Source organism: Vombatus ursinus, unplaced genomic scaffold (genome assembly GCF_900497805.2).
Source record: "Vombatus ursinus unplaced genomic scaffold, bare-nosed wombat genome assembly UNPS02010461.1, whole genome shotgun sequence".
Taxonomy (NCBI): Eukaryota; Metazoa; Chordata; class Mammalia; order Diprotodontia; family Vombatidae; genus Vombatus; species Vombatus ursinus.
In genome coordinates this window covers 3,259,702-3,273,758 of record NW_020950239.1, presented here as the reverse complement: position 1 = coordinate 3,273,758, position 14,057 = coordinate 3,259,702, and the positions used below count along the sequence as shown (strand labels likewise).

Sequence of the window (14,057 nt, the reverse complement as noted above, 5' to 3'; positions counted from 1 at the left end):
ATCTATCTATCTATCTATCTATCTATCTATCTATCTATCTATCTATCTATCTATCTGTCTGTCTGTCTGTCTGTCCATCCATCTGTCTATGTATCTCAAGGGAACTGTGACTGGTTTTACAAAGGACTACAAAGTTTTTGGCTCCAGGAAGGAATGTAGCAGTTCACTAGAAATCAGTATCTCCTGGCAAACATGAACTCCCCAACAGTGAGCCCCTGGGAGCTGTGGGAACTGTGTCAATACCTGAAAAGATAGAGGTCTTTTCCTTGATTCTAGGAGGTGGGGTTGAAATCTCATAAGAGAGAGAGGGGAGCAGCAGCCCATGTAGGTTAGGACTTCTACACATGAAAGGGGAGAGAAAGAGACAGAGACAGAGACACAGAGAGAGACAGAGAGAGACAGAGACAGAGAGAAAGAGAGACAGAGAGAGGATGACAGAGAGAAAGAGACAGAAACACAGAGACAGAGAGAGACACACAGAGAAAGAGACAGAGAGAGACAGATAGAGAGACTGAGAGAGGAAGGCAGAGAGAGAGACAGAGATGGAGAGAGACAGAGAAAGATAGGAAGAGAGAGAGACAGAGAGAGAGAGAGAGAGAGAGCATGGCTATTGCTATTTCAATGGCTGCTGTCATGACCATGGATTTGCAAGACAGAGAGAATGGCCAGAACAAGTGGATAAAGGCTGTAGCTATTTCTGATTTGCCATGAACTATAGTGTTGAAACATAAGCCTCCTTTTTTTCCCTCTGCTTTGCACTATCTCAGTCTTTTTCCCATTTTTTAAATTCACTTTTTGTATTGGTCAAATGTCTTTAAAAAGAAACAGTTTTCACAGTAGTGTGTGTGTGTGTGTATGTATACGTGTATACGTGTGTGCATGTTTGTGTGTGTGTGCGTGTTTCCACGCCTTTGGGAGGTGAGTTGAAAGAGCCCACAAAGTAAAGAGCTATAGTTGCTCTGGGAGTCAGAGAGAGGAGAAAATTCTCCTTTCAATTTATTGGCCTGTGTTTCTGGCTGGGGGCTAGACATGAGATAAAGAGAAATTACTGATAAGCAGTATTATAACTCTCCAAAAAGCAAGGAAAAGAAAAAAGCCATGCATCTTGAGGATTCCCCTGAATACAACAGAGCGAAACAATGACTTTAGGGGAAAAGAGGATTGGCAAATCAGAAGCAGGATTTTCTTCTATCTGAAGCAGTTGCCTTGAGTGCTTCAGACGTCTCTTTGGTTTTTCCATGCAAGTTAAAGAGTTTCTTACACACTTTCTATCACTCCCCCGCCCCAGCCCCAAAAAGGGAAAAATCCTGTTCATGGACACACCTAAAACAAGGATTTGGAAAAGAGTGGCTCCCCGTATGAGAATGTAGGCCAGAGAGAGGGAGGAAGACGGTTTTTCTCTTTAGTCAATCACTTACAAACCCAGCCACTATTTCATACACATATAGGTATATACATACATATGTAAGTGGGTGCACGTATATATACATATGTACATGCATATCTATTGTAGAGACTAAGAGGTGAGTTCAGGTTTTGTGCTTACTGATTTTTTTAAAACTTATGTATTGATTTAAAGCAGCAGATCATGTCCGAGCTTTAGGCTCCTGGTAAAGATTTGAAAAATCAGTGTTGTTTCTGCTTTTTCCCTCATTCCTCATGTTTCCATGTTTTTCTTTAAATGGGCTGCAAAGCATCTTTCATGTTAACTGAGAAACTCTTCCCTTTCTCAAGTTGAAAAGACTTCTGGCAACCCTTGATGGCTGAGAACATCCATACTTTAATCCTAAAATAGGCAGGACTGAAACTCATGTGGTCTCAAGCATTGAAGGAAAAATTCCCCCAAATAGCTTTTGGGGGCCATTCTTCATCAAGCACCTACTTTCAGGGGGTAATGGATGAGGTAATGTCTGTAAAGCACTTTGAGAAGGCCTCACACCAGAAGTCAAATATTTTTAGTAGCGGTTATTGCTTTGGACAGGCAAGCCCTCAGTTCAGGGTGGGGGGCCAAGTGAGTGTGGCAGGGAATCAGTGCCAGCACAAGCAGTGGGGCCACTGGCAAATGCACCTGGATGTCAAGAAGAAGCAGGGACCGGGAACCTAAAGGGTTATATGGAAAACTTAGGAAGAGACTCAAAAATGGGGAGGGGCATGAGGGAAAACAGGAAAGGAGTAACATTGAAAGAGACCAAGTCGGGGTAAGCAGTTAGACTTCAAGCTCCCTGTGGGCAGGAATTGGGTCTTATCTCTGCTCATTTCTGCCAGGGCCTATTTAGGGGCACAATGCACCGAGTAAGTACTTAAAATGTTGAGTGAATGAATAAATAAAAGGAAAAAGTAATAATAAGGCAAAAAAGAGTGGAACTCCTTATTTCTTGACCAAACGCTTTATTAAACTCCCCTTCCATTTTTCTCCTGATGGCTCTCCCTTCCATGTGCTTGCACTCCTCTTTTTTTTTTCTTTCTATTTCCTGGATCTCTCCATTTACTGATGCAGTGCCAAACAATATTCAGATGCCATTTTTATCTTATCATCCCCTGCTCCCCCCAAGAGTCTCCAAAGGCTCCCAATTGCTTATTAATAGATACTAAAATAGAAACTCCTATAGATGATATTGAAGGTTTTCCATCAAATATCTGCTGCCTTTTCTACACTCCCTCCTAACTTCTAATACTTAACTAACTTTCCTCAGATATTTTGTTGAATCTGTAGTACTTCCTCAATGTTGTAGAATGGAGCCCACTCCATAGGGGGTTCATCTTACAGGTTGAAGACCTTCTTCTACAGGTCTTGATATTGCACTTCAGGAGTGTGTGTGTTTTTTGTGGCACTCCTAATTTCATGTTTATTCACATTATGGATCCATGATGGCTCTTCCATTGGTTATCCCTTAGGGTCTTTCTTTTCCCAGTCTTCTGTTTCTTGGATGTTGACCTTTTATCTTACTCAATTCTCCAACCTTATTTCACATGCTGTGTGTTAGAGGCAGTAATGGGTAAACGTTACAGAAAAATAGGTTGGACCCCAACCATGAGGGTCTTTAAATGCCACACAGAGGGGCTCATGTTTAATCCTAGAAGCAATAGGGAGTCCTCCAAGCTTCTAAAGTGTAAGAAAGTCGGTCTTTCACAAACCTAATCATGGAAAAGGGGCCAGATAATGAGGTAACTAATGGTAAAAATGTAGCCAAGCCAGGTGATCCTTTTATGAGATATAAATGAGTTCCTGGAGTGAATCATAAAGGAGGCAATGATGAAGAATGACAGGCCATGCCTCCGGGTGACCTTTAGACATCTGTTAAATGAATCCAGGAGGAAGTCTCGGGGAGACAAACTGAGCTTCTGATGGGATGAGTACAAGACACATGAAGTTGGAGAAAGGGAAGTTACAAAAAGTTATGTGGAACAGGGAGAATAGAAGTGTAGGCAGAGGCAACTATCTAAATGAAATGGGCTAGAACCCTGGGAACGAGGGTGTTGGGCTGATTGAGGCATGTGAGACACATGAGGTGTGCTGGGATTGAATCAGTGTTGCTAATTCCCTTTGATATGCCTTTACTAAAGGCACAGGAGAAGTCTAGTCACATTTGCCTTAAATATTACTTTTTAAAAAAATAAATAATATTCTCCATAGCATTTGCTAGTCAGGCTGTGCTTATTAGGAATATTATTGGGAGGAAGGAACTTAGGTGAGAACATCCCCGGAAAAGAGATCTAATAATAAGATGTTTTGCTAAGGTCTCTGTGGCTGGGGGCTTAGAGGAAGGAAGGAAAAAGGAGAATGATAGATTCTTTGTTATTACTTCCCAGAATGGAGAAGAAGTATCTCTACTGGGTGGAGAAGGAAATGGCAAACCACTTCAGTATCTGCCAAGAAAACCCCAAATGGGGTCATGAAGAGTTGCCGGTCTACACTGGGAAGCTCATTTGGGCAATGAGTCAACGAGGGACAAAGAAGCGTGTTTTAACAACCCTTATCAGGATCTCAACCCACTTCTGAGACAATAGCATCCAGGTAACCTAGATTTAGAATTCAAAGGGACCTTAGAGGTAATGATATCTAACCCTTCACTTTACAGATGAGGAAACTGGGGCTGCGAAAGGGAGAGAGACTTGGCAAAAGTCATACGAGGGATAAATGGAAGAACTAGTATTTGAAACCAGATTCTCTGGGACCATGGTATTCCACGATCAGGCCTCTTTTAGGGGTAAAAACAAGAGTTCAGAAATAACCTACCGAGTTTTTTGTCAGTTGGGTGATGGAGAGCTTTTACAACACTCTTTCCCAAAGCAACATCTACTTGACAGTACAGTGTATCAATCTTGTTTGGATGACAGGAAATCTGTTGTAGGCATTTCCTCAGGCTTTCTTGTTTACAACAGTGACAGCCTTCATTTTTAGAGATTGGATAACAGTTGCATCGAGTGAAACCTCAGTAATAGAATAAGGGAAAGAAGTGAAAGGATATCAAGGTGGTTCTGGAAAAAAGTTAGGAAGACAGAGAGAATGGAGCTGCAAAGAAAGTTGACTTAGGGTGGTATTTATAGGCTGAATCTTTATGATTTTTATGTCAGGATATGTTTATTAGCTCATAAAGTTCAGTCCCATGAACAGATTCAAATACTTAGGTGATGAAGCTCAGTCTATTTGTTAGCGTGGTATGGGTGTGATAACTATTTCCATCCCAGGTGTTCCAAAGACCCACCGAGGCTTCATGACTGAAATATTAACATATTATTCTAATAACATGCTGCTATTCTCCTCTGACCCAGGAGTTTTTGACTTTAATCATTTCCAGCTTAGCCTGCAGCCAAAATGTGTTTTCCCTTTGATTTTTCACACTGGTGCCCTTTCTTTAATATCTAAGACTGATATAATAAATAAATTATATCCAGATGAAAGCCTGTCATCGGATCCCTCATCCCGGACCTGGGGCTGCAAATGGGAAGGCCTTCGTGGGTTCCCCCACAGTGTGTGGCCAGTACTGGGGACAGACACCTGGGAAGAGAGCTGAGATGGTATCCTATAACAATGATCAGAACCAAAATTGATGGACTGGGTTGAGGAAAGACTGGTTTTGACATAAGGAGCAAGGGTCAAGACTTGCTTTTTTTTTTTTCTTTCCTTTTTAAGATGGGGAGGAGGGAGAGAGAAAGGAAGAAAGCAGGTTTCCTCATGGACTGAAGGGTTTTTGTCAGACATGGAAAGGATCAAATCTAAGTCTTCTGCCTCATGTACCCAAAAGCTGAACTCCGAGTGGATCCGAAGGCATCTGGGAGTGATTGGGAGACATGTGAGCCAGCTTCCTGCACACTTCATGGCTGGACCCCAGATTTCCATTTTGTCAGTCATGGAGCCAGGCCTAGGGTTTGGAGCTGCCAGAGCCACTTGGTTTTGCTGAAGTTATCGGCCTTATTTGCCAAATAAGATGGGCCTAAAAACACACCTGTGGCCAACTGCTGGGTCTCCAAGTGGTTTCCGTCAGTGAGCTGTGGGTAGCTTTGGAGCTCCAAGAGGGTAGATTTGGGAATCCTGCCACATTCTTGTGGACACCAGAAGGAGGGAGACATGTAATTCTGCTAGCACCTGATGCCCAACGTTGGCATTCCTGTTTTCTGGCTAGTCAGCCAGCAAAGCGGGAAGAGTGGAGGACTGGGCAGGACAGGATAGGAGTTCAAATCCCAGCTGTGGCAGTTACCATTCACTCCACCCCTTTGGGCCTCTGTTTTCTTGTTTGTAACATGAGAGGCTTAGACCGATTCTCTGAGATCCCTTCTGGCTTCAAAGTAATTGTGTTCATTTTGATTCTTTTCTTTGTACTCCTTCTCCTTTGTTATCCATCATTTAAAGTCTATGCCAAAGACTCCAGGAAGCCTTTCGTGATCTCTCTGGTAGGTAATGAGCTTTCCATTTTGGTTTATACTTTTCCAGTGCACTTAAGTAATGCATTTTATTGCCTCGGCTCTGTCGATTATCTCCTATTCATCTTCTTGTTGGTACGTAGTTTTTTGTGTGTAATCTCTCCCTTTAAACCATGAGCTTCTTGATACTGTCTTTTGTCTTTCTTGTATCCCCAGTCCTTAGCCTGGCACAGGTCTATTGTTGCTGAGCTTAATAAATGTTTATTGGCTGACTGGTTATTGAATGGAGGACTTGTGTCATTTCTTTACTAGACTGTAAGCTCCCTGAAGGCAGGGACTATAGCTTATCTAAACTTTGTATCTTTCCCCACCCAATTTTAGTGATCACTACGATGGTCTACATATAGTAGATGCTTAATTAGCATTTGTTTAATGAATGAATAAACTGAGGCCAATAGTTGAGTAACTGGTTAGTGGTTAAACTGTTAAGACTAGAACCCAGATCCTCCCTTGTCCTTTTCACCAGATACCAGTGCCTTTCAACGTGTAAGTATATATATGAACATTCAGATACACTGGATTTATAGTAGAGTGTACACTTCTTGAGGGCAGGGACTAATTTTTTGATCTTCAATTTATCTGATCTATAGTTTGTACATATGTATATACTTATGTGTGTGTATATATATACCTATATATATATATATATATATATCTTTATACATTTTTATATACTTTGGGTATTGTCTACCCCATTAGATTATAAGGTCCTTGAAAGCAGGCAAGGGAATAAGCATTTATATTGCCTCTACTACATGTCAGGTACTGCGCTGCAAACATTATCTCATTTGGTCCCTGAAAGATCAATGATGTCATTATCTACATTTTACAGGAAACTGAGGCAAACCGAGGTTATGTGCCCAGGGTCACACAACTAGTGTCTGAGCCTGGATTTGAACTCAGATCTTCCTGACTCCAGGCCTAGCATTCTAGAGCAGAGACTGTGGTTTATCTTTGGATCCCTCTATACCCTGACTGGAATGCCCTTCCTCTCTCACCTCTGCCTCTTAAAATCGCCTCTTTTCCTTCCAAGCTGAGCTCAAGAATCACCTTCCAGATGAAGTCTTTCTTAATTCCTCTAGATGCTGAGACAGCTTGATTATTGGGGTGACACTGGGCAAGTCACTGGACTTCGGTTCGCCTCAGTTTCCTCAATTGTAAAACAGAGATAATAATAGCATCTATCTCCTAGGGTTATTGTGAGGATCAAACGAGACGATATTTGCCAAGTGTTGAGTGTAGTACCTGGTGCTTAATAAATACTTGTTCTCTCCCCTTTTCCCTCTACAATTACCTTGTGTTTCTTTATTTTGTATGTACATGTCTTCCATCCGCATTAATTGTAAGCTATTTGGGAACAGAGACAACACAGGCTTTGGTGGGTGAGACTGCTTTCTTACCTACAGTCTAGCTAGGCTTCTGGAACCCAAACTCTAGGCTTATACCTAGGAAAGCTTCCTATAAGTTTAGCAGGACAACGTTGCAGGATTCGTTGTTGGTTTTTTTTTTTTTTTCTTGTAGGAAGCACTGGGGCTCTCCAGGGCCCAGGATGGGCTGGCTTTCCTAGGTTCCAGATGAAGAGCTCCCCATGGAGACATGACTACACACCTCTGAGAATGGAGAGCCTCCGACCATGATCATAACTTTCCCACTGAGTTTTTCCTCTTCTACGTTTCCCATGAGCCCAGGGAACTCTGATTGCCAGTAACCAATTTTATATATCCATGCGGTGTCTTCACAGTGAGGAGATTTATCTCTATGATGAGATTTATTTCCATCATTAAATCAGGACAAGGTTTTAAATCTGATCTCCCCAAAGCATGGAATGGAGGGGGGCTGAAAAGGCTTTAATGTTTTAGAAGGAAAAAAGTCCCATTTCAACCACATCCGGGCTTTGCTTTGCTTGACTATTCAGCTGTGAACATATATTTTTCCAACTTCCCCAGTATTGTGAGGGGAATATAAATGGTAACCATGCTCCTAGGCACATTCCTTTCTATTAATTGGGCAAAGATATTGAATTTTAGCTAATACATAGGGAGCTAAAGGGTAGCATTAAATCTTGTCCTGTCTGCTTTTAGAGCCTTCCTCCAGACATGTTTCAAAATATCTCTGAAGATTTGTGGGATTTCATCATATTATTTACACTTGGAAGAAACCTAGCCCACCTCCCCAACTTTACTGTGAAGAAACAAAGGTTAGAAAGGTGAAGTCACACTGTAAGAATACAATGTTTTGAGCCTGCCAGCATTATAGCACACAGCCTCCCTGCAAAGAAGACTGGGGCTGGCTGTCTCTTGAGTTCAGTTGCTGTGATCTCTGGCAAGATAAGCCGATTGGCTGTTCATACTAATTTTGTCATCAATGTGCTGAGCCCCTGGGAACAGAAATGGGGTTGTCTAATGAGGAGTGAATCAATGCAGGTTGGAAAGGGAATAGGTCAAAGCTTCCATGTTGATCAGAGTGGAATTACAGCCGGGGCAAGATAGCAAGACCTAATTTAACAAAATATACTTCAAAGCTTACTTGATACGTGCACGCTTCACGAGGTGGACAGAAACCAGTCGTTTTTTTTTTGAGGTGTGTCTACCTAACATGGAAACCCATAGACGCAGGGTGCTATTTCCCCTTGGCACAGAAATGGCTGGTTGCTAGATCATTTGGGGTAACCTACCCCAAAGAGTCACTCATTGCTAGCCACGCATTGTCAACCCAAGATTATTCAGAAGATAATGACTTAAGAATGCATACAGGAAAAATGAAATGGATGAAAAATTACTTGTTCACCCTATGATAATGCTGCCAGTACAGCAAGGTAATAAATGAGTGAAAAAACAACTGGTATAGGTGCTGCAGATGGACAATGAATGTAGTGGGAAGAGAGTGGGAGGGTGGTGGTGGTGGTGGATTGCATTTAGAAAATGGGAAAATGATTTAAAAATATCTTTTATTATCAACTTAATAGACATCAACACACACAGACATTTCAAAATACAAAGGATATGAAACTATGAACTTTCATTATGTAGTTGGTTTTTTCACATACACACACACACACACACACACACACACACACATACATTATAGTTCAAATTTCACATGGAAATTCCAGCACTGTCTTGCTTGTCTGAGTGCCTTTCTGAACGTCTGCTGTCTTCTGTTCATTTCTTAGTGATTCATTGTTTCCCTTCTTCTCCCTTTTTAAATATTACTATTACTATTTTTCAGTACCCCTCCTAACTATACTCCTGCATAAATGAAAAATGAAGCCCTTCCTTGTAATTAATTAAGCATAGTCACTCAAAACAAACTCACATATTAACTGTGTCTAAAAATGTATTCCTCAGTCTGCACTTCTTGTCCATTGCCTCTCTGTGAGGAGGTTTGAAACATGATCCATCCTCATTCTTATGGAGTCATGATTGGTCGCTGCATTAATATTTATCATGTGGCTGAAAAATTGGTCTATTGCCTTCTCTTCTCATTTACAATCATCAGAGGTTTATCATAGGTAACTTTCCTAAAATTCTATTCAGGTCTTCTTTAAATTCCTATCTATTTATCTTTTGGTTAGATTTGTCTTGGTCTGAAAGGGGTATGCTGAGATCCCTAACTATTATTTTGCTGTCTATTTCTCTCTGTAATTGGATTAAATTTTCCTTCAAGTACCTAGATGCTATGCCATTTGGTGCATATATTAAATATTGATATTATTTCATTATCTATTTTGCCTTTAAGCATAATGTAGTTTAGATAGATATAGATGAGGAGAGAGAGAGAGAGAGAGAGAGAGATTGAGAGAGCATTTATAAGCACTTACTATGTGCTAGGCATTCTACTATCTCTTTGCATGCCATCACATGCAAATGAGATAGTCCTTGTCTTCGAGAATCTTCTATTCTAATGGAAGAAGGTGACATATAAAGGAAAAGTAGGACTGGGCAGCATGCTTGGTGGCCCCTAGATTCCTTGTCTAGACTAAAATCTTACCATCTACAGAAGCCCTTTTTTTTGGTGGCTGTAATTATGACCATTCCTTTATTAGGACTGTTGAACCAAATTTTTAAACAGCCATTCATGATCAAAATTCTCTGGTTGATGAAATCAATTTAAATAGGATTGTCATGATACATGTAAAAAAAGAAAAGCAATCTCATCACAAGAGAGACATCTCCTTTTTATAATAAATAAGGCAGCAGCCAGCCATTACTCGTTGGTGGCCTTTTTAAGATATGCTATCAAGTCTGCCCTTTCTCCCTTCTTCTTAATGCCTGTGAAGATCATCTTGGTTCTAGGGATGTACTTCTTGGTATTCTCCAAGTACTCCATCAGCGTATCCTCTCCCCAGATGATACCTTTGTTCTTGTTGGCGTCTGTGTAGGAGAAGCCGGGAGACTGGCTGGTCTTCCGGCCAAAGGGGCCATTCAGGTCGGGCCCCGTCTTGTGCTTGCCCCCCTTCTCCACTGTGTGGCACTGGGCACACTTCTGAACAAAGATCTTCTTGCCCTTCTCCACGTCACCCATGGTGAGATCTGCTCTGTCGCCACCTCGGTCCAACTCACGCTTCCTCTCCAGAAGCCTTTTTTGATCCTCAATTCTAGTGCCTTTCTTCTGCTTGTTATCTTCAACTTATCCTGCATATAGCTTGTTCGTACATAACTGTTTACATGTTTCTACTCCATTAGAATATAAGCTCCTTAAGAGGAGGGACTGATTTTTGCCTTTCTTTGTATCTCTAGGGCTTAGCGGAGTTCTTTGTACATGGTTAGTGTTTAATAAATGCTTATTGACTGACTGACTGACCTGTTATGGCCCAAAGTAGGTATGATGGCTACAGCCCAGGGGATATGGTATGAACATGGCCAGAAAGTTTACCTGCTTATCTCTTTTAACTGTGTCTTTAAAAAACAAACTGATGCCTTATGTGAGATCACAATCACTAACTCTGCTTTAAAAAAATCTGCCTGAAGTGTAATGAATCTGCTTCATCCCCTCATTTTGACTCTGTGTAAATCTTTACGTCTTAAGCGTGTTATAAATAACGTAGTGCTGAATTCTGCTTTATGATCCATTTTGCTACCATCTTCCACTTCCTGGCTGAGTTCAGCCCGTTGACATTCCATTCTCTGCTTCAATCCCAGGCTCAGTTTCAGTTTCTTGGTGGTCTATAAACAGCTCTGGCCTCAGACAGACTGTCTGCTTCTTGCAGACTTCCCAGGTGGGAGTTTGTTCCATCTCCTACTGGGGCCCTGATAGGTTCCACTGGGAAGCTGGAGGTTACATTGATGTCATTCTCCCTGTCCCGCTTCCTTGTCACTGGTCTCTAGCTTCCGGTTGTCCTTTTCTTCTCTTATGGCTCCCAGTGGTCTGTGGAGTGCATGATTGGATCCTATCTCCCTATCTACTGCTATATGGGGGCCAGTTCTATCCCTGATTTTGCTTTGGCCAGCCAGGGTTGGGAGATGGCTTCAGGTCTCTGATTCCTGGTATGCATGATGGTTTGAAATGCCCCCTCCCCCTTGTTCCCTATCAGAATACTGGTGGGTTGGTTTGGGGTCCGTTCGTGGGGGCTTACACTTGCTTCTCTGGCATAAATCTTCACTTTGCCTCCTCTAGTTTCGGAACCATTTATCTACCCTCACACTGGCTTTCATAGAATAGATAGAGCCTGGCTTCTCCACTTTCTGACAAGCTTATCTGAGTTCATTCTGGCTTTCTTGGCACTCTCTGTCTCTTTGCCTCTGCTGGCTTCTTTCTACACTTATTAATAGAAAGTTATTGAAAAGGATAATTTCTATGGCTGATATCTTTCAAGGCATCTTGAATGATGTTTACAGATGGATGGGAGATACTTTGTAAAAGCTTTTGAATCAAATGCTTTTTTATTGTCAACAAACAATAAGCAAAGTGGGATGTTGTATTTTCTACATCTTTCAGTTAATTGTGAAATGGTAAAGATGTGGCCCCTTGTTGAATTTCACATTAGAAAGACTGTTTATTCCCTTACTGAGGATATCCTTACTTTATGAATGGATCACTTTCACAAAAATAATAACTAACATTGACATAGTGGTTTAACCTTTGCAAAATGTTTTTCAATATGTTAATTCAAATTCTCACAAGAACTCAGAGTTATTATCCCCATTTTACTGATGAGGAAACTGAAGTTGAGAGATTAAATGACTTGCTCAGGATCACACGGATCTAATGTCTAAGGCTGTATTTGAACTTAGATCATCCTGATTCTAAGTACCACGCTCTATCCACTACACCACCTAGCTGTCCAAAGATTTTACACTCTCATATAAGCTTTGTACTGTTAGTAGATTAGGGATATGGGTCAGTTGTAATTGGTGTTCTCTTGGTCACCTCTTTTTGCTATCTGAGAATGTCTTCCATGTTTTTGGAACCTTCTCCTCTTTCAGATACCTTGTGTATCGGCCTATCAACGTCTTAAAAGTTGTGCTGGCTCCAGCATGTATTTCTTCTATATGCTTTTGATCCAATCTGATTACTTTTTCTGTTTCGTTTTTTTAGTGACATCTCTGTCCCCTCTAAAAGCACAGCCAAGACTATGATATTTGGGTCCAGCTGTGGTGATTCCACTGTCCTTGATGGAGAAAACAGTTTGTTGTAATGATTTTTACAAATCTTTTCTTTTTTTTTTTTGTTTGTTGTCCTTTTCATATTTTTATCCTTAAATGCCCTTGGGATGACTGTGTTTAACTGGATCCCTTGTCAAGTTTTCTTTAAACTTGTTTTACCCTTTACTGCATCTTCCTGCTTTATGAGACAATGCTGCTAATAATCTTCTTTCCCACCTAGTTTTGCAAACACATACATATATTCTAGCCTGGTGTTGTTATTGGCAGTTATCTCTCCCCTGTTGCAAGTAAGTCAGATGTTTGCTGAGCAAGGTGTTTTGGGGCTCTTTTGGTCTCCTTGTTGTGGTAATTAATTTAAGCTTCTGTACAAAATTCTCATAATTATTGCCTATTTCCAATGTTTGTCAATTACTTGCTTAAATAGTTCAGAGTTGAGTTGTTTAAATTGTGTACCGTATTTTTTTCTCATTCTCATTTTTCTTGTCTTCTGCTAATTGTGGTCTTAGCTCTGAGGAGTTGATTTGTCTGACTGTACATAGACAGTTGACTCAGGGAAAACTGGCCTGTGTATAACATAACTCTTCCTGTCTATTCCACATATAATCTATTTTATTCTTTCTGCTAGTATTTGTTGTTTGGCATGTCTAGCACCTTATAATCATTTTCTTGAAGAAAATGTCTGTAATATAAAGGCGCAAGGCTTCTATTTAATTGACAAATCTTTGTTCTAATTCCTTCTTGCTGAACCATAATTTCCCATGATTTCTCCCCATCCTCACCTTTTCTTGCCTTTGTATTAAATCACCAAACATCAGAGTGTATGTTGAGCTAATTTTCAGGGCTTAATCAAGTTCTTTGTAGACTTTTTCTATCATTTCATTTTCAGCAACTGATGTTGGTGCACACACTACAATGTGAGGGATGTAAGTTCACATAGAGGAAATATATAATTGATGGAAAGTGACGGGCAAGAGCCCTAATGACAGATGAGGGGCCTGAGAGCTTCACCAGTGTCCTTGAAGGAGGCCTCTAGCTTGTCGAGTGGTTCTTCTGTGGTTGATCACTGGAGGAACACGATTAACAATAGCACAGGATGAGAAGGTACAGATGGGTTGTAATTTGCCCTGAGGAATGGAGTGTCCATACTGATGTAACCATATTTCTTTCAAAATATTGAAATACTAAGAATGTACCAAGTACCATACTTGGGACCTCTGGTTCTAGACTTTGTTCTGCTATAAGCTTGCCGTGTCCTTGGGCAAGTACTTTTTCCTCTTCTATTCCTCATTTTTTTAAGACTAGAGGGCTAGCATGGGCGATAGGTCGTCTCTTCCAGTTCCAACACTCCACCATTCTGTGAAAGGCTCACTTTGTCTTCCTGGCTTAGATTGAGAAGTTCTGCTTTTTGTCCAGTGTTAGAAGGGGTGATTCCAGAGTGGTGCTTCACCATGTGTCTAGCTTCACCTGAGGTCAATCAGCTAAGTGGGAACCCTGTCGGGCTCAGAGGCAGGAGCGTGTTGGAGCTAACAG

The 14,057-nt window shown here is 41.1% G+C and overlaps 1 protein-coding gene across 1 annotated transcript; it reads right to left on the bottom strand.

The window, feature by feature from the left end:
* Positions 1-10,128: 10,128 nt before the first annotated feature.
* On the bottom strand, positions 10,129-10,454 carry LOC114037676 (cytochrome c-like). Its single transcript, XM_027854647.1, has one exon. The coding sequence runs from the start codon at positions 10,444-10,446 to the stop codon at positions 10,129-10,131; it is 318 nt and encodes a 105-aa protein (XP_027710448.1). The 5' UTR covers positions 10,447-10,454.
* Positions 10,455-14,057: the final 3,603 nt, after the last annotated feature.

Coding starts and splice junctions, on each gene's coding strand:
- LOC114037676 (XM_027854647.1), bottom strand. CDS start 10,446: ATGGGTGACGTGGAGAAGGGCAAGAAGATCTTTGTTCAGAAGTGTGCC.